At 41.6% G+C, this 24407-nt stretch overlaps 1 protein-coding gene across 1 annotated transcript in view; it reads left to right on the top strand.

Moving 5' to 3' along the window:
- Window positions 1–19727, top strand: part of LOC141370862 (myosin-IIIb-like) — a 34063-nt gene extending 14336 nt beyond the window's left edge. Inside the window, exon 6 of the mRNA XM_073882708.1 lies at window positions 19578–19727. Within this exon, the coding sequence (XP_073738809.1) occupies window positions 19578–19727 (150 nt within the window). The remainder of the gene's footprint in view (window positions 1–19577) is intronic.
- The last annotated feature ends 4680 nt before the right edge of the window (window positions 19728–24407 follow it).

Below are 24407 nucleotides of genomic sequence, written 5' to 3'. Positions count from 1 at the left end.
TACTATGCCTTTTTATGAGAAAATCATATGCTTCCCCAAATTTTCAGAACTGTAAGTTCTGGTTTGGGGAGTGATAATGATAACACATAATCTGAGAAAAGCAGGGATTAAGTCATAGCTAGCCTATACGTTACCTTCATGCAATTAGAAAAAGGTGTTCCCTCCAGAAGATGCAGCTCTTTCCACAGGTCATGGCTTGGCAAGTTCACCCAGCCTTTGTGTAAGTTAGAAAAAGTCACCTTCCCTGGATAGGTGCAGCACAGTGACACATGGATTGGTAAAAAGAAAGAGTTCAGCTCCAGCCGGACTACGGCACTATATGCAGAGGTCCTGGGGGTTTTTTTTGGTTGTTGTTACCAGGTAGATAGCAACTTCTCGTGTGCTTTTTTGGCTCTCTAGTAAAACCTGGGATTTGGTCCTAAATTAGTTCTGGCATCGTCACAGAGGCCTCCATGAGATGAATCATGTAGAAGTTTGGGGAATTTTCCACCTAGATAAGGCATACCCTGAAACATTGATACAGCTTTGCTTGCGCTGTCAGCATTTAATTCCACAGTACTGGGGCCTGTGCCCTGAGCAGGTCTCTGGGATTAAGCAAATGGGTGCTTTTAGTAACAGGACTGAGGCATTCATCTCCTTAGAGGTCTTTCTATCTCCATTCTGACCCCATGGCTGTTCTTACTCTATGTGACTGCACAAGTAGGTGGTCTCCTAACACAGCAGTCAGTTCACACCAATATGCTGAAAGTTTTTCAATGGCTCACCATTCTCTATGGTCCTTTTTCATACTTGGGTTATGGACAGGCCCATTTTGGAGAAAAAGAAAAACCCTGCAGATTCCAGTGTTTACTTAAATCTTAAATGTTTCTTAAATAGGATTTAAAAAACATGAAACTAGATATAAACTCCTTCTGCCTTATGTTTATAGAACTATAAAACTAAAAGGAAAAAAATGTGTTATGAAAAAGCTACAGAGCCAGTATCATTCAAATAAACACCTTTAATTTAATGAGACAGATGACACTGTTTTATGAAACTCAGTTTTCCTTTGTAGTATGAATATGTTTCAGAGCATGATAGCATGTATTATTTTGAGTTATTTTGTCCTACTTATTACCATGTACCATGTGGTGACCCAGTTCTCCCACCACTTTACTCAGTTTCACCTAGGGTGATCTTTGTTCAAACAGCATCTCCTTTGGTCTCTAACTGGTACATCTCTGTTGGCTTATGCCAACTTAATAGTAAACATAAATAGGGGCATTGAAATTCTGAGGCAGATGGTCATCCAGATGATTTGGAATATGTTTTTATCACTGTTCCTCCCATTTTATTACTAATAAAATTATCATTGCAACAAAAACATAAAAATGTTCATAGAGACCTTGTGAACCCCACTTTAAGAAACACTGTAGGACAGAATCAAAACTCCTTTGGAAGGTAAACAAAGCCCTTCATATTCCAGCCCATATCTACCTATCCACCCTCTCCTTAGGTTACTATTTCCCAGTTTACTTGTTCTTAAGCCGCAAGAGTAGTGAACAACCAGTTCACCCCAAATCCATGTTGATATAGCATTCCTTTAAACCCTTCCATGCATTGTTCTGTCTTTTGGAGTAGCCCTCGGAACTCTGACCCATTCCTCCTCAGTCTTCAGGGCTCAGCTCAAATGCATCTGTCTCCTGTACGAAGCCTTCCCTGATCCCTGGCTGACACTGAGGCTCCTGTCCTTAAGTTTCTGTTGCGGCTTTTACAGCCTCCATTAGCACACTGATCATCCCATTGTAATTGTCAGCGGGTCTTGTGATGTCCAACTCTCAACATAGTGCTTGATACAGAGTAGGTGCTCAGTAAACATCTGTTGGATGAATGAATCCATTGGTTAAAAAAAAAAAAACCAAAGGAGAAGATGCATTTGGAGGGCAGTTTGCAGAGGCTTTATAACTACTGGTATCAACAAATTTCTCTGTAGATTTTGATTGATCTGTTATTAAAGAATAACTGAGGCCACTCAGCTCATATTTAGGGTGACATAACACCGAAGATGGTGTTTCTTCCACAGCAAGCTGGTGTTCCCACAATCACAAAACGTAAATAAGAGAAGCCTGCCCTTGGCTTTCTACATTTCTCATGCAGTGTTTGTGACTTTTCAGTTTCAGCTGGGTTGAATAAAATATGTGGAATGTTTCTAGAAGGGGCAGTATAGTGATCTGTGGTGAGCCTCTGTTGCCCATATTGTCTGGAACTGGTTGTCTTCTCAGCAGGGAAAAGCCAGAGTGACATCCTACCTGCTCTAGTGGTTAAGTTGAGGAGTAGGCAGATGGCTGTGTGGAGACCTTGACAGTGCCTTTCAGCAGCAAGTGCCTGATGGCTCATGCCTGCCTCATAGATTCTCTCAGGATGCCTGCTTGTGCTGGGGGTATGCTGTCAGTCCTGGGCTGCAGTTATTGGCAATCAAGCCTACACAATCCTCATGTTTTTATTTTCTAAATGGCGAATTACTCTTTCAAACAAAGCTTCTTTTTTGCTTCATAATTCTGTGTAAGAATGTCCACAGGAACAATTTTCCATTTGTCCGGCTGATTCCACAAACATTTGTACTCTCCCTGGTGAGCAAAGCTTTGGGTCAAGAGCAGTTCTTTTTTTTTTTTTAAAGATTTTATTTATTTATTTGACAGAGAGAGACACAGCGAGAGAGGGAACACAAGCAGTGGGAGTGGGAGAGGGAGAAGCAGGCTTCCCACGGAGCAGGGAGCCCGATGTGGGGCTTGATCCCAGGACCTGGAATCATGACCCGAGCTGAAGGCAGACGCTTAACGACTGAGCCACCCAGGCGCCCCAAGAGCAGTTCTTGAAAGTATAATCAGCAGTGGTTCAAATGAACATTGTCTTCATGTGACAGCCTGCATAGTATATTGATCTTAATATGCTTTCACTTCTCTAGTGTGAATAAGCGGTGTTTAGATTAAACATGACAACAATGCATGCAGTGCCAATACCAGTGGCATGAAATCATTGCAGGTGACCAGTGCTTTTATTTTGAAAATGCAGCTGAAAGATCCTTGATCCTATTTAATTTTGAGAAATGGAACCCAATTATTCTTTTCCCAATTTTATTTCCATTTTTATTTCACCAGCTTGAGTAACTTCAATATTTAATTCAAGTAGGCTATACTACAAACCAGGTAGCTAATGGAATGTGACCATACCACAATCAGATGTTGATGAGCAGTCCAAAGGCACAGTTCACTGGGGTAGCTCAAAGCTGCGGCAGGCATTGACTCTCAGATTGTCAACACTCTCCACTTATTTCCTCTCACTGCCTCATCTGGATACAACTAAAGTTGAAAAATACTGGGTAAAAGCAGTATCAACTCAGCAAAATAGAAGAAGAAGAATTCTAGGGGTGCCCTTAAGTGTGATAGTACTTCATACTATGACTCAGGGAAGACAAGAGGGAAAGAAAAACACTCAACATAGAAACTATGTGTTTAACAGATTACCCTGAGCAAAATGACTTAAACAATAGGAAATTAAGTTTCTCGTGTAAGGACAGAAGTGGGGAGTTGCAGAGTTTGTTGGTTCAGCAGCTATGTGAAGCCATCAAAAATCCCGGCTGTGCCTGCTGCAACCTGCGTGGCTTCGTAGGTACGGGCTGGCTTGGGGGGCAGTCGTGCCTGTGAATATCTGAGGGGCAGTAGTGGCTCCAGTATTCCAATAGCCACCAGTGAAAGTACCCTTGGTACAAACAGATGCCCCCCTTTACTTCCATGAGGCTGATTTTGTGTTGAAGAAGTTAAAGAGGGTTCTCCTCCCGTCCTGGCATCAAAGGCTGTATGCTCCATATTTGTTTTCTAGGACTGCCATAACAAAGTAGTACAAACTCTGTGGCTTAAAAAATGGAAATTTATTATCTCTCAGTTCTGGAGACTAGGAGTCCAAAATCAGGGCATCAGCAGGGCTTTGCTTCCTCTGAAGTCTCCAAGATCCTTTCTCACTTCTTCCTAGCTTCTGGTGGTTTGCTGGCAGTCTTCAGTATTCTTTGGCCTCCAGGATCTGCCTTTGTAGTCACAAGGCCCTCTCCCTCTGTGTCTCTGCCTTAACACGGCCATCTCCTCATCACGACGCCAATCACATTGGATTGGGGGCCCACCCTGCCCCAGTATGACCTCACCTTAACTCAACTAATTACATCTGTAGCAACCCTATTTCCAAATAAGTTTTCATTCTGAGATTCTGAGGGTTAGCGCTTCAACATATTTTTTTTTGGAGGATACAACTCAACCCATAACGACCCTCCAAATTCTTAACACCCCTCCTCTGTAGTAAATAATTCAAGTTTCCAGGATAATCAGTCAGTCTTTTTTTTTTTTTTAAAGATTTATTTATTTATTTGAGAGAGCGAGAAAGAGAGAGAGAGAGAGAGTACACGAGAGGGGGGAGGATTAGAGGGAGAAGCAGGCTTCCTGCTGAGCGGGGAGCCCGATGCGGGACTCGATCCCGGGACTCCAGGATCATGACCCGAGCCGAAGGCAGTCCCTTAACCACCCAGGCGCCCTAATCAGCCAGTCTTTTGGGATCTACAGGTCTGCATGTTAGAGGAGCTAGCTTAGAGAGCTCAGCTTTGGCTCTCTGCGCGCGCGCGCACACACACACACACACACACACACACACACACACACACACGCACGCTCGCGCGCGCGCGCACGCACACGCGCGCGCGCACACACTGTTCTCTCACAGCCTCAGGTGTTTAAGGCAAACACGGTTCTTTCTGGATGTACTAAGCATAACAAATTGCCTTCCCACCTGGGTACTCAGCACCTTCAGAATTTTGTTCTGTCCTACCTGATCTCTAGCCAAGCATTTTTTTTATTATCTCCTGAGATGTTTGACTCAGGTTACCTCCTTCAACCCTTCGTTTACATTGAACTTCTGGTCTCCCTGCCTCTTACTTTAGCCTGTATCTTAGACATATATATATATATATATACATACATACATATATGTATATATATTTAACAAAGTCTTCCTATAAGCTATGTAGCTTATTGTCTCTTTTCTCCTCTACTGTCTCCTGACAGCCAATTTCTTATAATAAATAATATGCATAATAGTATCTCACATTTGCATGGAACTTTTACAGATATTATTTTTTAAGTGGTCACACCTATCTGTGAGGATGCCAGTTAGGCATGAGTACATGACTTAATAGATAAGGAATCCAAGGTTCTGCCAGGCTAAGTGCTCAGGGACACTGAGTGGGTAGGTGGGTAACGGTGACTAGAATCTATATTTTGTGACCCACTGAACTAGAAGATTTCCAATACAACCCATGTCCACTGTCAGTGTTGGTATTGCTCAGCTAGTATTTGCATCACTTACATGCCTGGTAATATCCTGGTCTATAACAAAAAGGGATACAGGCCTACTTTATGTGTATTGATGGTGATGGTGGGGGGTTGGGGAAATTGATCCTTCATCTTCCCTTCCCACCGTCACATGTAGCAAAGAATTAAACTGAATGTTTGTAAATGACTGAAACTCAAGAAAAAGGACCAAAGTATCATTGTTATTTTTATTGGGGACATTTGTAGACTATGTTAGAATAATGCCTTAGAGTTAACTGGTATGCATGGGTGTGGCCATGCTGATTGGTAAAATATTGAAATACTTCTATTCTGGATGTAAGTGGCTGGCCTCCAGAGCCCCTTGAGTGCTCCTTGGCCACCAGAGGTGCCTGTCTCTTTCCTTTGGACACCCCAGATCTAATGGTTCAACCACTACAGGTAATATCTGTCAAGCAAGGGACCCCAAGGACCAGCTCCAGTGCCATGAGCCAGCTGAGTGTCAGATAGTTTGAATATTGTACCTGCTAAGCAAGTGTATGGTGGGAAGGGGACTTTCACTTGCTTGAGGACACATTAATGTATCGGGAACTAGGTTAGGGGTATTTAACACATCATTTCATTTCAACAGCTCTCTGTAGTAGATGCTTTTTCTCCATTTTACCACTGAGGAAAGTGAGGCTCAAAGAAATGTATAGGAGAGGTCATGCCCAAGTCCACATACCTAGTAAGTACAGGAACTGTTTGGCCTTTCAGAGCATGGGCATGCAAGTCCCATTTGACAGATGAAGAAACTAAGGCAGGGAGAGGCTATTCTCTGTGCTAGTTCAGAGCAGTCTTGGTCCCAGAATTCAGGTTTCCCAACCCACTTTGTTGTATGAGCTCATAAAACAAAGACAGAGATGTAGTAGAAGAATACTCTGAAACTAGAGCATGAGACAAAACATTTTAAAAGACATACATGAAGGACCTGTCACCTGTAATTTATAGTTGACTACAATTTGCAGTCCTACCAGGGAGGGAAGTGGCCCATATATTAAGGATGCAGTTTACTCGGCATCTTCTTAAAACAGCTAAAGATCTGTTTCTGTATTAGAAAGCAGACTTGTGGATGAAGTAAACATTTGCTTCTTTTTAGAAAAAAAAATTTTTTTTTTGTTTTTACTTCCATCTGCTCGTTGTTGCAAACAAGAGCTAATCAGTTGAGCAGAGAAACAGATGTGCTGTGACAGCTCCAAAACTGGGTCTCTCTCTGCCTGAAAAAGGGTCGTTGACAGGGGACGGTTGCCATAACAACAAGCTTACACCAATGCAGAAATATCACAGGCTTTTTGCACCACTCTTGCCTTCATTAATTATGCCTTTCCTAGCTAAATGACACGATAACGCTATTTCCTTGGACACTGCCAGGACTAGAGATGACGAATGAGGTATTTTGTGTTGAAGGGCTCAGAAAGCCATAAAACACTACAGAACTGAAATATTATTGTCATTATTACCATTTTGCTTCCTAAGCTCTAGCTTAGGAATGGATTTGGTCCCCAAATAAGAGTTAGCATTTATTGAGTGCTTACTATGTGCCAGGTACTAAGTGCATTATTTTTTATTTTTTTTAGGAATGATTTTTTATTATTTATTTATTTTTATTGAAGTATAGTTGACACACAGTGTTACTTTAATTTCAGGAGTACAGTATAATAATTCAACAACTCTATATGTTATGCTGTCCTTACCATAAGTATAGCTACCATCTGTCACTATACAAAGCTATTAAAATACCATTGACTATATATCCCCCATGCTGTACCTTTCATCCCCATGACTTATTCATTTCATAACTGGAAGCCTCACCTCCCACTCCCCTTCCCCTATTTTGCTCATTGCCCTATCCCTCTCCCCTCTGGCAACCACCAGTTTGTGGTCTGTATTTAGGGTTTTGTTTCTGCTTTGTTTGTTCTTTTGTGTTTTAGATTCCACATGTAAGTGAAATCATATGGTATTTGTCTTTCTCTCTGTTAGCATAATACCCCCTGGGTCCATCTGTGTTGTCACAGATGGCAAGATCTCATTCTTTTTTACGGCTGTGTGATATTCCATTGTATATAAAGACCATGTTCTTCTTTATCCATTCACATATTGATGGACACTTGTATTGCTTCATATCTTGACTATTGTAAATAATGCTGCAGTAAACATAGGGGTGTAGACGTCTTTTGGCACTAAGTGCTTTATACGAATGAATTCATTTATAATCCTCACAATAACTCCATAAAGTCAGTGCTATTACTAGTCCAATGTTTTAGATTAAGTAAGTCACAGAAAATACTGTTCTTGTCCTTGGACAAAGTATTATGATGTCACCAGGATTTGAACCCAGCTATTTAGCTCCAGAATCCTTCCTCTTAACCACTATACTAGCGCAAATGGTTTAATTGTGACCACCAGTGTACCAGGTAAGATGTAAACCTTTTCAATTTCAAAATTATTTTAGGTAAGAATTATCCTTCCTAATATGTTGAGGAAAATGTAATCATTCAACATGACACTAGAAGTCATTGTGATTAATACCCAAGGGAAGGATCCAAAAAAAATAAAATGACAAAGTTCTTCAGAAGAGAATTTAGGAGATTTAGATTTTAGTTTTAGCTCTGCCACTCATTTTTAAAAAGTGGTTGTGGTTCAGTTATTTTAATATGGCTTCAGTTTGGGTAGAAAAGAGCACACATTTTGGAGTCAGACCTGGGAGCAAATTTTGAATATTTGTGATTAGTAAGGTGGGAGAAGTTAAAAGAGGTAAAATGAGAAGAAGAAGAAAAAAAAGAACAGCTTCAAAGGACAAAATTAGGTGACGCACTGAACATTTTTTGTGCAGTCCCTGGCATAGTAAGTACTTTAAAAAATGGTGGTGCACGGTGTCTGCACCTCACTCCTCCCTAATCTGGTCTCTTCTGTAAGAAGAAGAGATAGGCTTGGGTAGTTTCTGCCTCCAAGCTCCCTTCTGTTTTTCAGAGAACATATACAGTTTTTAGGGAGAAAAGCCTCTTCTAGCTCCCATATTCCATGGCTCTAGTATTCCTCTGATAATGAAGGCAGGATCTCTCCAAGCTGTCAGTAAGGTTGAAGTGATAAAAATGGTGAGAACATTAGAGTCCATTTTTACCTGACTTTGTTTTAAATGGCTGGGGATTATTGGGATCCCATGTGCCAGTCATATCACTGTAAGGAATGCAGGCCTTGGTTGCTCAGGAGATTCAAGTGAGGGGTTTAGAACCCAGATCACTGCCTGGAAGACCTGTGTGTCTTCCCCCAAGACATTTATTCCTGAGATTCTGTAGCCATTTGTGTTCCTGGATTCCCTCCAGACTCCTGTGTCAGCTTCTAAGAAACAGAGGGATTCCCTTCCTCCTTGTTCTGGGCTGACCCTGCCTGCATTCCCGCAGTGGTTCTGCCTTGAAGGGCTCTGAAGCACAACCCAGGTACTTGGGGCCCTGGTGGGTAAAGGGCCCAGGGCCAGGGTGAAATGACTGAGTGCAGCCCCAGCCTTTAACCTCAGCTTCAGCTGAGAGGTCCCCCCTCAGCTGGAGCTCTGCAGGGAAGTTGAGTCATGTGTCATACGTTAGTGCAGAGGTGGGGGGCTGGCCCTGGAGGTGGTGGTGACATGTCATTACCCTCCTCCTGGTGGGTCTAAATATAGAACTCCCTCTGAGGGCTTCAGCTCCCAGATGTGCAGAAGCATGTGAGGCCCAGAGCAGAGGCGTCATATCCCCTCTACCCTTACCATCCCCCACTCAGTGCCGAGCAAGAAGTATCAAAATAATGGCCTCTGTGAACATTTGGAGCTTTCTAGGCTGTCCTCCCACCCCCCCCTGGGGAGGTGAGAAGGGCCAAACTGTTCTTGTTTGCTGAAGTGCTTGCTGAAGGAATGTCAGACCCAGCCTGGGCTCTTCCTGAGCTGAGTCCCAAGTTACCTGGTGGCTACACTCCCATCAGTGCCTCCACTGGCCTGCCAGGGCCTGGGGGCTCAGCCCCATGAAAGGGAGTTCCTGCCTAGGCCAGACCCTGCATTTGGTCTTTTGCTTGATGGTCACTGAGCTGGAGGAGGAAGCAAAGGGAGGAGGGTATTCAGCCTTCGGAATGGGATCCCAGAGGAGCCTTGGGGTGAGGGTGAGGCAGGAGCAGGTGGGATGTGGGGAGACTAGTATTTGTGGTGCTGTATTATGTCCCAGGTTTTTTCCACACCTTCTTTAGTCTTAGAAGGTTAAAGGAAATGACTATCTAGTAGGAATGTATGACATTCCCAAGGGCATCCTGGTTTGCATGGTGACACCAGCCTGTGAGAGGATAGAATCCAGAGACAACTTACAAATAAAGAGGTATGCCTATGTTGGAGCATTCAGATATTCTATTTGATTTGCTTCCCTTCCTATTTTTCAGATGTATTATGGAGGAGAAAACTCCCCCCGCCGCCCCGCGCTGCCCCCCCTCCCCCGCCATTAGTTTCTTATTGTGGGCTCATGCTTCAATTCTATTACCTACTAGCTGTGTGAGTTTGGGCAAGTTTCTTAACCTTTCTGAATCTGTTTCCTCACTGGGGTAATTAAACCTGACCTAACAAGCTGTAAAATGAACTGAACTGTAAAACTGCTACTCATTCTTTCCTTAACTGAACTCTGGTAGAAAGGGAGCATTAGCTGGTAAAGGGAAGGGGCAGCAAGGAAGTGAGACGTGGCAGTAAAGCTGCCTGCTTAAGTGGAGGGTGTGCTTATATGCTCACAGAGTGGAAGTTCCTGTGGCTGTGGCTTATGGTACATGAAATCTCTTTGGCAATGACCTAGCATTCCCTGTTTAATAAGAATTCCCAGGAGATGCCTCACTCAGGAGGGTAGTGGGGGAACCATGGAGCTTGCTCCTGGTATGGCCACAAACCAGCTGTGTAACTCTGGACAAGTCACATCCCCACCCCCCACCCCCAACTCTGGGACTTAAGTTTCCAAGGGGGTTGAATGAATCCTAAGATCCCTTCTAGCATCCATTCCTAGTGGGGAAAGCTGCTGCAGCAGGGGAGGGCAGTGGGGTTATCCTGGGTTTTCAAGCAAATGTGCTCCTTTAGAGCCTTTTTTCTTTTTTAAATTAAACATTTATTTCTCACAGTTCTAAAGGCTGGAAGTCCAAAATCAGCGTGTTAGCAGCTTCATTATCTGGTGGGGCCTGCTAGCCTCCTGGTTCATAGATGCTGTCTTCTCAGTGTCCTTACATGGATTCAGAACCTTTTGAGTACTGAGGACACATAGAAAAATGTGGGCACACTAATTTACCTTTCACAAAAGAGTTCTGTGAATATTGGTCCTGAGTTTGAGTACAGGGCTTATCATATAAATAAGAATAAATGACACATTCCTGGGGCTTTGGGGAATTTAAGTGCAAAAATCAGTGTTGTGTGCTGGCCTCAAACCCAAGACTAGTCCACCTCTAACCTCCACTACCATGGTGGGAAGTTGGTATTGTGTAGGCATTAATTTGAACCTTGTTTTATTTCTCTAAAGGTATAAGTTGAATGTTAGCAATCCTGAGAAAAGCCTTATAGAACATTATATTTTAATTAGAGAACTTCCTGAATTTCATAAAGATAATATAAATCATTTTTGGCAATTTCTCAGTATACAAAATGTAAGCGCAAATCTAGCCTTGAGTTTTCTGAAAGAAGCCCCCCCCAAAAACCCAACCCTATCAATTTCAGTTCTTCTAGTCCACCTCCCCTTTGCAAAAATATTCAAGCAAATCTCAAATATATCCTTCCTTGAAGTTATATTTCATGCAAGGGAAGAGCCTTCATATGTTTATTCAGTATCTCAGCTTGTAACACTTTAAGATGCTTGTATGTGAAACTGATGAATAATATTTGCCACTGGAATATTTATAACTGAAACTTCCAGTTCCAGAGAAGTTCTGTTTTAGAAATCTGTAAGATCAATAACATATACCAATTATGCTGCATAAATTACATAAGCAAAATTAGAAATCCTATTTGCCTGCCTACCTCTCAGCCCATCTTATTTGCCAGTGTGTTGACTGCATTTTTGGGCTCAAGGTCAGGCAAGGATTAATAGCTTTAGGTCTATTTGCCCTGCCGATTTTAAAGCTGAATTTAGCTCTTGAAATAACATTTTGCCTGTGTACTTGAGTGAAATTTTAATCTCGAGCTTTGATTATAATTTTGGATCACACGATCAATTATAGTAAGGTGAGAAATCAGAACATATAAGGCAAACCTAACTGCATATTTAGTGACATTTTAAACTATTAGTGGGAAAATGAGATAGTCTGAATAACACCTATTATTTTTTAAGTTTGATAAGCTATTTTTTATGAGTAAAAAATATTTTTCCTTATATTAGATGGTGCTCCTATAATACTACTTGCTTGAAAGTATTGGTTAAAATCACATTATTGAAAGAGATTTCAGCCCAGCAGCACTTGGATATATAATTTGATAAATGGTTTAAATTAAATATCTTGCCAGAGAAATCTAGGTTTTCTGAATGCAGGAGCTCATATGTTACTGTCTTTTATCCCCTTTACATCTAATCTAATAGAGGTGTTCTTTTTAGATAGTGAAGACCTTGAGATGAGGAGAGACTGTTTTGTTCCCTCAGGTTCCTATAGCCCAAGTCTTTTTGCAAGAGATAGAAAGTGGATCTTACCTCTATCTTCAGAGCTTTATCAGCAAGCCCTACTCTTAGTCAAGGCTGAAATGAAACTATAAGCATGGGGCATTTCATGGGATGGTGATGGCCTAAGAAAGTGAAAGTACTCCCTGTAGCCTTGTGCTTACAATAGAAAGGGATATTGTTGGGAAGGGAATTTCTTTAATTCTTCTTGTATTAATCTCACGGGTACCTCATTTCATGACTGACACTACCTTTAACCTGACAACTGGTTGATGAAAAATCCCAAGAGCAAATAAATACTCTGGAGGAACGAAAGACGTCCTTGAAAATTAAGGCAAACTTTTCAATACTTATTTACATTTTCAAGACAAAAAACAGACATTTGCTTCTGTTATAGAAATAATTCACGGTCCCTCTGGACACTTCAGAAAATGCAAAAAGGGTTAAAGAAGTAAATAAAATAGATATTACCCATATATCAGTGATGCAATTATATCTACAATTAACTTTTGATACCACAGAAAAAGCTGGGTAACCAGCATTTTCATAATCAGTGAATCAGACAAGGTCCAGAGAAAAGGGTTGCTTGGTTTGCATGGGAAGAAGAGGTGCAGGGAGATTAGGTCATTTGCTAAAATAATCCAGTAAGGGAATGGCAAAACCAAAATGAAAATGCCTGGCTCTGGGATTTTCTTTCACCAGCCAGAGGTACAAACTTTTTCTACAATCCAAGAGCTACTAAGTGGTTTTTTCCTCTGCCGTTTCCCTGGTAACTGAGGAAAGGGTCACCCATCTGCAACAGAAATCAGCCGACCATGCCCAACGGTGGACCAGGAGATGATATGTGTCAAAGTTGTGTTATCAATTTGTGGGTGCAGTTTTACCCCCTGAACTCCTTCAGGAGAGGACAGGAGATGTTCCCTCTGTGGGGCCGGAAGGAATGACAAGGCAGATTTAGAGTCTGGAACTTTGGAATTCATTAGCCTGAAGAAGGCTGAGGAGAACTGCCCTAACAAAGAGGGTTGACCGCTAGCCTTTGCTCCAAAGACCAGTAAAGCTAAACGGTTAGTGAACACTTATTTCTTATTCTTATGCCCTTCCAGAAAGAAAAGTTTCTGGCAGCCAAGGTGGTAACGACCGACATTTGGGAGGCTCAGGCCCACCTCCGGGTAAAATAGCTATCGCCATTGGGCACTGTGGCTGCTAACACATAGATATTGCTAGTAATCCAAGCATTAGTGCGTTTCCTCTTCCTAAAATAAGCAGCGGTGTAATCTAAGTGTACCAGAAAAGCCATAAGCTTGCATTTCAGGGTAGGAACCTGGATGTGCTCCATTAACCAGCATCCAAACAAGTGCTCTGTCGTTGAAGCTCATCTTCCCTAACAGAGGCATTACCACAGCAACCAGCATCTTTTCATAGACCTTAAGACCTTTTACAAAATATTGGCAATAAAATCTCTAAGGTTCCAGCCTTCCGGTTTACACCCCAGAATAATCTGTTTGCTCTAGCTAATTTGCATGGAGAGGTTATCCTCTCTGAGATCAACCCCAAAGTCACTTATTTGGAAAGTATAAAGCCATAAGAGTATAAGAGCTGGAAGGGATAGCAGAGATCATTCATTCCCACCCTTCCATTTTATAGATGTACCTAAAGAAGCCTCAGCTCAGAGTTTTCAAGGGACTTGCTCAAAGGCACTCAGCTGGAAAATAATGGAGTTCAGACTTTCTGATTCCAGTCTGAAGATTTTTCAACACAGCTTCTCTGAAGTGTGCCACAAATTGATGTGGACAGGGAGGGAAGAAAGATAGGACATAATCCTTACCCTGGGTTACTTATGTTTACTTCAGGAGTAACTTTGGCGAGATCATCAGGGCCCTGGCCCCTTTAAAACATAAAAAAAAAAAAAAAATGATGAGGTTAATAGTAGATTGACGCCAAGTGGATAAAACTATTTATTAAAACTCAGAAACAGTATAAACACTCACTGGTATGCCAGAGACTTGAGGATTGTTAAAGGAGGCTATGCAGAAGTATGTAGGGCTTTATATACCTCTGAAACTCATCGAGACTCAGAGAGAGAATATTTTAATCTTGGAGCCATTAGGCCACTACCAATTACTGCACTAGGACCCTGTCTCTGTTTTGACTCATTTAACGCTATGCTCTTAGTCTTTGCCAGGTATACTAAACATTTGTAACAGTCCATACACATGTCTCATGGAATATTCCAGAAGGCACATCCTCTTCATATCAACCTCCAACATGCTCTGGGACTTTAAAATCAACTTTGGAGAATCCATACTTTATAAAATTGACATTTATTAGCAGGTTTTCAATTCACAATACTTGATTAAGATAGATACACAAATTTGTTAGAGTTCATGATAAACAACCTGGTATCTGCTTCTGGTATTTTTAACTGTGTATTAAAACTACACATTTTGTTGGCAACTAACAATAGGAAGATTTAAATCTATAGCGTTCTGAAATGTAAGATATATTTACTGTAATATAAAACTTAATGTACGTTGTCACTGAAAACATGTATTTTATCGTTACCCTTTAATATATATTCTGTTTCTGATCTTAACAGAATTTTGCTTTTCTTATTGCATTTACATGTGGAAAAAAAAGTGAGCTCCCAATAGTACAAGCGATTTTTCTACGTCTGGTGAGGGGTAGAATTCAGACACAGTTTGAACTTGTCATACTGCCTGCCAAACTGACTTCTCCTCCTGACATCCCTGACGGCACCATCGTTCTCCTGATCACCCAGGATCAAAATGTCAGTCTTCCTGGGTGTGTCCCTTTCCCTAACCTCCCATATTAAATCCATCTCCATATTAAGTCCTGCAGGTCTTCTCTTGAGCTCTCTCTTATGCCTCTTCTATCCTCCCTATTCCACTGCCACCGGCCTCATTTATACTCCTGTGATTGAAGCAAAGGGTTGAGGTCAAGAGTGTATACACTTGCCTTGGGCATGTCTCCTCCTTGGTGTGGTGGTAGTGAGGTGAGGTGGAGAGGTATGAGACAATGAGGTGTTTGGGGTCCTGGGCCTAAGTCCATGCCATCTCACCCTGTCTCTCTCTACCCCTTTAACATGACTTACAGAACCTGGGAAACTTGGTCTCAGCACAGTGTACTTATTTGCCATTGCCAGTCTCCTTTTCTTAGGAGAGTACCAGAACATTCTGATTCAGAGAGCTGTTTGAAAGGTTGCCTTCTCCTAGGGGCAAGGGAACCAAAGACCAATAGACCATCTAAGCATTCTTAACTCAGCTTTATTTTACCTTGAAATAAGGAGAATACTGTGCTAAGGAGAATGGGATTACTTCTCCTTAAGAAATAGTTGTAGATGCAAATGACATATCAGATAAAGGGCTAGTATCCAAAATCTGTAAAGAACTTACAAATTCAACACCCAAAGAACAAATAATCCAATCAAGAAATGGGCAGAAGACATGAACAGACATTTCTGCAAAGAAGACATCCAAGTGGCCAATAGACACATGAAAAAGTGTTCAATATCACTCAGCATCAGGGAAATACAAATCAAAACCACAATGAGATACCACCTCACACCAGTCAGAATGGCTAAAATTAACAAGTCAGGAAATGACAGATGTTGGCAAGGATGTGGAGAAAGGGGTACCCTCTTATACTGTTGGTGGGAATGCAAGCTGGTGCAGCCACTCTGGAAAACAGTATGGAGGTTCCTCAAAAAGTTGAAAATAGAGCTACCCTATGACCCAGCAATTGCACTACTGAGTATTTACCCCAAAGATACAAATGTAGTGATCTGAAGGGGCACCTGCACCCCAATGTTTATAGCAGCAATATCCACAATAGCCAAACTATGGAAAGAGCCATGATGTCCATCAACAGATGAGTGGATAAAGAAGATGTGATATATATATTCAATGGAATATTATGCAGCCATCAAAAAATTGAAACCTTGCCATTTGCAACAACGTGGATGGAACTGGAGGGTATTATACTAAGTGAAATAAGTCAATCAGAGAAAGACAAGTATCATATGATCTCAGTGACATGAGGAATTTGAGAATCAAGACAGAGGATCATAGGGGAAGGGAAGGAAAAATGAAACAAGACGAAACCAGAGAGGAAGAGAAACCATTAAGAGACTCTTAATCTCAGGAAACAAACTGAGGGTTGCTGGAGTGGTAGAGGGTGGGAGGGATGGGGTGGCTGGGTGATGGACACTGGGGAGGGTATGTGCTATGGTGAGTACTGTTAATTGTGTAAGACTGATGAATCACAGACCTGTACCCCTGAAACAAATAATACATTATGTTAATAAAAAAAAAAAGACATAGTTGTAGATTTTGGTGTTGGATAGATAAAGAATCCAGGATGTGTTGACCTCAGTTGTGATGCATCCTCTTAGGGTGCATCCATGAATCCCATCACACATATAGCCCACATAAAGGGTCTTTTACTTCTGTGAAAGATCGCTCCTGAAAGAGACTCCTTCTGAGGGGATGGGAGTTTAAATGACAAAAATCTCAAGAAACCTGGCTAAATTTATTCAAAATATGAGGGCAGAAGCTGATAATTCAGCCATTCCTTGAGCATAACCTTTATTGTGTAGAACACTTGCCATATTATAATGATTTGTTTACTTGTCTCTTCTCTGCCTGGGTTCAAATTCTGACCCTTACAATGACTAGCTGTGGGCCATGGGTAAGACCATTTAACTGCGCTATGCTTTAGTTCCCACCCCTATGCAAAGTGATGATAGCACCTACCTCATAGAAGATTATGAAGATTAAATTCAGAGTGAATTTAGCTTTCTCTCCCTAGGACCTGGTACCATGCCTGACTCATGGGTACTCAGTAATTATTTGTGAATTATTTTAGTAGCAAAATTTTCTGTAAACTTTTTTGGAAAGCTGATCTTAAAGAAGTTCTTTGTCGAATTACAAACTAAGTTTTGGGAGGAGAATTTGGCCAAAAGATAATTTTCTATTAGTCAGACAGAACTGAAGATAAAGTCTGTAAAGAGAAGTTGAAACCAGATAAATGTTTTGAATATTTCATGACTGCACTTGCGAAACATTAGGATATCTCCATTCCCACGTTTGGATGGGTTCTTGGAATTGCCTTCTGTGTCCCATCCAAGATGGCTAGAAGTTGATTTGAATTTCTTCCCAGAAGGTGTGGACTTTGGGCACTAGAGACTTTTTGTTGTCTTGCTTCCCCTGGCATGGTCTCCCTCTAATATCCCAAGCATTTGGAGCCCATATCCTTTATTGGACATGCTAGTACACATTGTCTTAGGACATTTAGAGTGGACATGGTTTGTCATTTACTTATTATAGGTTCACTTCAAATTTTAATTGGCCATAGCTTTTGTTGGAGAAGGACGGTCTTATTTTTCTTTCCCTCATAGGAACATGTAAGAATGGTGAACTATTTGCTGATTGATAGGTCTAAAATTATGTTTGTTCCACATGTTTAGAAATGTCATTTCTGAAAGGGAAGGTGCTGAATAGCCTTCTCTGGAGATCTTTAAAAATAGCAGTGTTTCTCACCTGATTGGGGTATGAAAGGGAGGTCTTGGGGGGGCTATGAAATGGCTTCTGCTCCTGAAGTTGGAATTATTTGAACTTTAGTATGAATCCACGTTTGAAAATCACGTGTAAAATGGCAGGATATTCTATGGCAGGTTAGTCTATTCAGAAAAGAGGGCTAGGATCAGGCCAGGGGCGTAGGAATATGAAAAGATATACTTCAGTTCGGAAACCAGAAGATAAGGGTAGAGGGCAATTATAAGAGCAAAAGCACCAGGTCTCAGGCAAGATGGTAGGCATATTTGTCATTGCAAGTCCAATTAAGTAGATCTGGCCAAGAGGAGATATAATAGTTTTCTGTCACTGCAAATTATAGTATTGCACATGTGAGGCTTAAAACAACACACATTTATTCTCCAGGTCATTTAGTCAGGTACAAGACTCACCTGGCTAAAATGAACTCCATCTGGAATTCTCACCAGCATCTCAGACTTAACATGTCCTACCTAAATGGAGCTCCTGCCTTTCAGCCCAAAGCTGTTTCTCCTCCTGTTTTCCCCATCTCATCAAATACCAGTTCCATTCTGGAATTGCTCAGTCAAAAACTGTGGACTCGTCTTCAACTCCTCTTTCTCATAAGCTCTAGTCAGCAAATCTAGTTGGCTCTGCCTTCAAAATTACATAATCAGTCTGATTATTTCTCACTGCAGTTTGGATTCTTGTAGTAGCATTTTAAACTGGTTTTGCTGCTTCTACTCATGTCCCATTTTAATGTATCCTCAGCACACCAGCCAGAGTGATCCTGCTAACAGGTAAGCCAAATCTGTCACTCTGCTCTTCATGGCCAGTTGATTCATCTTACTCAGAATCAAAGCCAAATACCTTCTGGTGGCGTATCAGGGCAGGCAGGCCTGTCACTGGCCCCCCCCCAGTGCTCTGCAGGGATGTCGCTTGTCTACCTCATAGCTGTTTGGAGCAGTGCAAAGCTTCCTACCTGCCTGTAGCCATGGGTCATCCTTGGTCGAGGAGGCCGATTTCAGGTCAAATAGGGACACCTGGTTCTTCCACATTCTCTGGTCTACCCCAACCTTCTTCCAACCCCACTGTGATAGCCACAAGTCTGAGTGGAAGGTCTTTTCCTGTCTGACTCAAAAAGTTGATGGAAAGAGGGGCGCCTGGGTGGCTCAGTTGGTTGAGCGACTGCCTTCGGCTCGGGTCATGATCCCGGAGTCCTGGGATCGAGTGCCGCATCGGGCTCCCGGCCCAGTGGGGAGCCTGCTTCTCCCTCTGACCCTCTCCCCTCTCATGCTGTTTCTCTCTCTCTCTCTCTCTCTCTCAAATAAATAAATAAAATCTTTAAAAAAAAAAAAAAGTTGATGGAAAGAGATTTCCCCACAGGGTTCCATGTTCCCCAAACCCGGTTCTGCTGCCCTTGTACCCAGTCAAGCCAGTACTAGAAGAAGCAGCTGCTACTGAAATACAAACCAGTTGTTGGGGTTGGCGGAGGGGGCAGATGTTCTTAGAAAAAAGGGATGGAAGGGAGTGGTTCCTATTTTATGTTAACCACATCAATGTTCCAGTCTTCAAACATCTTTCTGCTTAATTGGCCACACTCCTGGGGATTTTGTGCAGGAAACAAACATCTTTGCAAACAACTGTTCCTTGCTGTTGAATTCAGCAGCTGGTAATGAGGTGAAGGATGCAGATGAAGCCTTTCCTTAAGGGATGTCAGAGCAAGCTCAGTGAGGTATGCACCCTTGTGTCTCCCCTTGCACTGTGCTTGGTACCTAGAGGGTTCAGTGTATGTTTATTGTACTGAAAGGACATATTTTAAAAAGTTAATGAACACCCAGATGATAAATCAGTCACACACAAATAAGGTCTAGATAACACATACCTTACTATCACTGGAATTCAATTATCATTGTAACCAAGGGAACTAAGAGGGGGCTAAGATGGTCCAAGGGTCTTTTAGGACATCTGAGGTGGCAGTGGGGTTGATGTGTTTTGCTTTTGTCTGATAGGTCATTGCTTGTGAGCAGCAGTATGACTCTTCCTATGACGCTCGGTGTGACGTCTGGTCCTTGGGGATCACAGCTATTGAACTGGGGGATGGAGACCCTCCCCTCTTTGACATGCATCCTGTGAAAACGCTTTTTAAGATTCCAAGGTAGGACACAAGATGGCGCTCTTGGCTCATTAGTTCTTTGTGAAAGAGGTTGGTTAAGAGGGATAATAAATAGTTCGTGTAAACAATTTCTGGCCAAACCTGAGAAAGCCTGATTGTAAAATGTATTTGTTTTGGGGGAAAATAGGGGAAGTCGAGGAGGAAAGAGGATGGGTGTTCCCGAAAGACAGCATGTCCCAAGGAAAAATAGGACCGTGTTGTAACCATTGCATATATTTTCAGTACTCTGATTTTTCTGAGATACATGTTTATTGTGCTTTGCACAAGAGGACTAAAAATGCAATTTTGGATTAAGTAATCTGTCTAAATACTGGTGTTTTCTTTTTAATTATATAATCACATCTGGTCATTTTGTTTGTTTGACTCTTTCTCGAGTATTCAGGAAAATTTGGGGATGAAAAACTGCATATTATGCTTTCATATCCACTCAGAGCAGCACTGAAAAAATATCAGAAAAGTGAATCAGTTATAAGACCTTCTCTCCGTCCCCTGATTTCCATCTCAATGGGACATTGTGCTGAAAGAGGTCTGTTTGGAGGGCATTTAAATGCCAGTATATTTTCTATTGTATGTCTTCATTAGGCGTTTGTACAAGAGGTTTGGTTGTTTGTCTTTCATCGGAATCGGGCTGCTGTTTGGCTGCTTAAGGCTCTAATTACCGAAAACGAAGCAATCAGGGAGCTCGGTCCTGGCCAGGTTGCAAATTAAGAGGTTTTTACCCTCGACATTTCTCATTCAAAGGAAGACTGGGCCGCTCCAAGCCGGAGCTGAGCTGCAGCCGTTTAACTACTTTAACAATGCAAGTGTTAACCTTTCCTTATCTGCACAATCACACAGCCTTTAAAAATTTCTCCTGATTGCAATTTGCATTTCTGATTAGCTCTATTTATATGCAGATGAGGCTCTGTGGTGTTCATCATCATAATGTTATCGTTTTATACCTAATCCAGATGTGAACAACCACCCACCATTATTCCAAAAATGATTCCCACCCAAGTCAGGGTTGGTCTTTTTGCTTTTTCCAAGGTACAAAAACAAGTCCAGGCAATTAGAAGAACAGACAAAGTGACTGACTTTTAAAATTAATAATAGTCTGGTGATCATTCAAAACGATGTAAGAATGCAGGACCAAAAACAGTATTGTATTCAGTAATATGTCAGAAAATGAGAAATGGTGTCTGGTATGATTTGTGTGTGTGCTTTGATTTTTTACAAATCATTTACTTTTCATCGTTTATTTACTGGGACCACATAATTGCCCAAAGATCAGAATTAAGGTGTGGCTTCTGATTAGCAAGATATATGTACTTTTGATAAGAAATCATCTACTTGGGCATATTTTTTTCTTTCTGTTTTTTAAGTATATGTTTGTGTACAGACCACCCATTCAAAAATTTCATAGGGTGTAAATGTGAGACAGCTTAGAAGGGGTGTGTGTGTGTGTGTGCGCGCGCGCACGCGTGCATGTGTTTAAAGAGACTTCATCTTCAGTGACTCCTCTGAGCTTGCTTTTGTGCCCAGCCAAGTCTCTGGTCTCTAGTAATCTCTGCACCTCACTTCTTCCATCTTGGGAGAAGCTTCCAGATCTGAAACACAAATAACCAAGCCCCACACCGGCTGCTTCCAGACAGGGTGAACCCCAGGAACAGGACAATTGTTAGAAAATTCTTATCCTAACATAGGTTGAAACTTTTTCTCCTCCGATCTAACCTCCTGCCCTTTTACCATCTCTTGGTTCTTGCCCAAGCGATGAATCAGATTGAACTAGGTAATGTCAACAATAATCAGTCAGCAGATCCTTGGTGTGATTATATGTGCTGAACACTTGCCGTTGTCCCAATCCTAACAGCCAACTTGACATTCCTGGGCAGGAAGGAGAGAGGTTTAAAAATTAAAATGGAGCATAATTGCATATACTGCATAGCTTTTTATACTCATCAAGTAATTTACTTAAAAATTACCCTGACAATTAGAATCATGCAGTTCTCTTATGAAGTACTGTGGATTGACCAAGCACGTATGTGTGTGTACTATTTTAATTTTGAGTGCTAAAAATGTACATTTCCTCAGAAAAGCTCTTTGATGGAGAGTGGAAAAATTAAGCATTTACTATTTTAAATAGGCACTCAGATTATGTACCTGTGTGTTTCATGGGGTTCTTTCTCTCTCTCATTCTCTCAGCATTTTCTTCCCTGATGGAGAAAAGAAAATGACAAGTAATGACAAAAATCCTTTGAAGACATTTGGCTTCTGATTCCCTCCCCCCGATTTGGTTATGAGTGTTTTAGGTGTTCTGGAATTCCCTTCAGTTAAGCAGTGAGGTCCATTTCAGAATATTCTGGGCTCCAGAACACCGTATGTGGCTTCCTCCTTTGCCTTTCCTCACTTGGCCTCTTCCCTTTACAGACTTCTTTACTGGAAATAAATTGAGTAAATTACCAAAATAAGGGAAGAAAAGAAACCCTTTCCTGAGTCAGGGAAGACGTGACTTTCACAAGCTGCAAAGGACTTAGGAATTAATGAAGTGCTGGTTACATGTGAGGTGAGAGCCTCAGATGTCAACAAAGCAGATAATTACATAGCTTCCCTGGACACTGTTGGGAAATATGAAGTGAGACCTGCCTGGAGGTGGTTGATTTGCTCGCACACAGGTCTCCTTGCTCTTCCTCTATCTCTTTTGGAGCACCTTCCCCTTTCTTTTGACCTTCACATTAGATTTTGACCTTCACGTTAGAAGATGACACATGGAGTAATCGTGACCTGTCTTTGAAATACTGCGTGACTTGCAGTCTTTCCTACATCGCAAACGCACAGAAGTTATCTGCTGATTGTGACAGCATCCACTATTTGCTGAACCTGTCAGCATGTGTCATCTTGTCTACCGCCTTTGCTCCAAAAAAAGTCACGCCTCCCTGACGGTTGCTGCTCTGTCTGCTGCTATTTTTCTCTAGCAGTTAGAAGAGAGGCAAGGAATGAAAACCATTTCTCTGGGTATCAGTGGATTTGACATCTCTCTGATGACTTTCTCAGGCTTAGAAGGATCTCGCAGAAGACCTGGATATTTTTTTCATTTAAAAGGAGATCTGTTTCATAATATGTAATTGCAACAACCCATAGAGTTAGGGAAAAAAATACAATTATGTTGCTCTCTTGGCAACCAGGTATCTTTCCTTAGCTTGGAACCTTTGGCTAATGACCTCTTTGACCTCCTTAGATGGGAGTCACAAAGGCAGTGGGGACCAGTGTGAGTGTGTTTATTGGACAAGGACTAAGAGCTGTGTTGCCTGCCCATTTATTCAGGGCCAGATAGAGGCTGACTCTGTCCACTCTCTTACCACATATCGAGTACTTCCACTTCCTTCCTTGTGGAAAATGCAGAATGTTTTTAAGATTCCTAGCCGAAATATCTTTGGCTGGGAGTGGATGGGACACAATGGCCTGAACATTCCAGTCCCTGAAGCTGGTGATTTTCCCTTCCTAAAGAGAAGGTTCCCTGCAGTATGCTGAAGAAAGGAGAACTCATGATAATTACCAGTTCATGTTTAGGCTTGTTTTCATCACCAAATTTAGGTTGTTCCAAACTGTACCCAAACTGTACATTATTTTCCTAAGGCTGCCACAACAAATTACCACAAATTTGGTGGCTTAAAACAACACAAACATATTCTCTTACAGTTCTAGAGACCAGAGGTCCAAAATCAAAATGTTCGCAGAGCCATGCTCCTTCTCAAGGCTCTAGAGGAGAATCCTTCCTTGCCCCTTCCAAGTTCTGGTTACTTCTGGTATTCCTTGATTTGTGGCAGCATGATCCCAATCTCTGTCTCCATTTTCATGTGGCTTTCTTCTCTGTCTCTCCTTGTTTTCTTTTCTGTCATGTCCCAGAAAGACACTTGTTATTGGTTTATAAATACCCATCCTAATCCAGAATGATCTCATCTCAAGACCCTTGTCTTAATTACATCTGCAAAAGGCCCTCATCTCAAATGAGGTCACATTCTCAGGTCCCAAATGGACAGTCTTTTGGGGGCCACAGTTCAACCTACTATACCATCAACTTTCACGTTTTCTAAATTCCCTGAGAAACTAATTTGGGGCAGAATCTAGGGTAGCTAGCTAAATGATGATGGAAAAATAATAATAGCATAGATTTGTTGAGTGCTAACTATGTGGCAGGCACAGTGCTATGTGTTTCACAAATATACATGCATCAATCCCTACAGTGACCCTGTTGAGGTAGATACCATCATCACCCTTTTTTTTCCAGAGGAGAAAACTGGAAGCCTAGGGAGAAAGTCCCTGGTCGTGCACCCATGGAGGAAAATGGTTTCAGTCTGAGAACTTTAACTCCAAAGCCCACATGTTTGCAACTACAGTCGATCCTTGGACAAGCAGTGGTGCCAACCCTCTGTGGTTGAAAATCTGTATTTAACTTTTGAGTCTCCCAAAACAGAACTACTAATAGCCCATTGTTGACCAGAAGCCTGACAGATAACATAAACAGTCAGTTAACACATATTTTGTATGTTATATGTATTATATACTGGAGTCTTATGATAAAGTAAGCAAGAGAAAATTTTATTAGGAAAATCTTGAGGAAGAGAAAGTACATTTATAGCAGTCTGTTGTGTTTACTGAAAAAAAAATCTACCTGTAAATAGACCCACTC

This window comes from Callorhinus ursinus, unplaced genomic scaffold (genome assembly GCF_003265705.2).
Source record: "Callorhinus ursinus isolate GAN/ISIS: 27379988/994484 unplaced genomic scaffold, GSC_fseal_2.0 scaffold2, whole genome shotgun sequence".
Classification (NCBI taxonomy): Eukaryota; Metazoa; Chordata; class Mammalia; order Carnivora; family Otariidae; genus Callorhinus; species Callorhinus ursinus.
The sequence above is the reverse complement of the archived record's forward strand: the minus strand, read 5'-3'. Positions and strand labels throughout refer to the sequence as shown.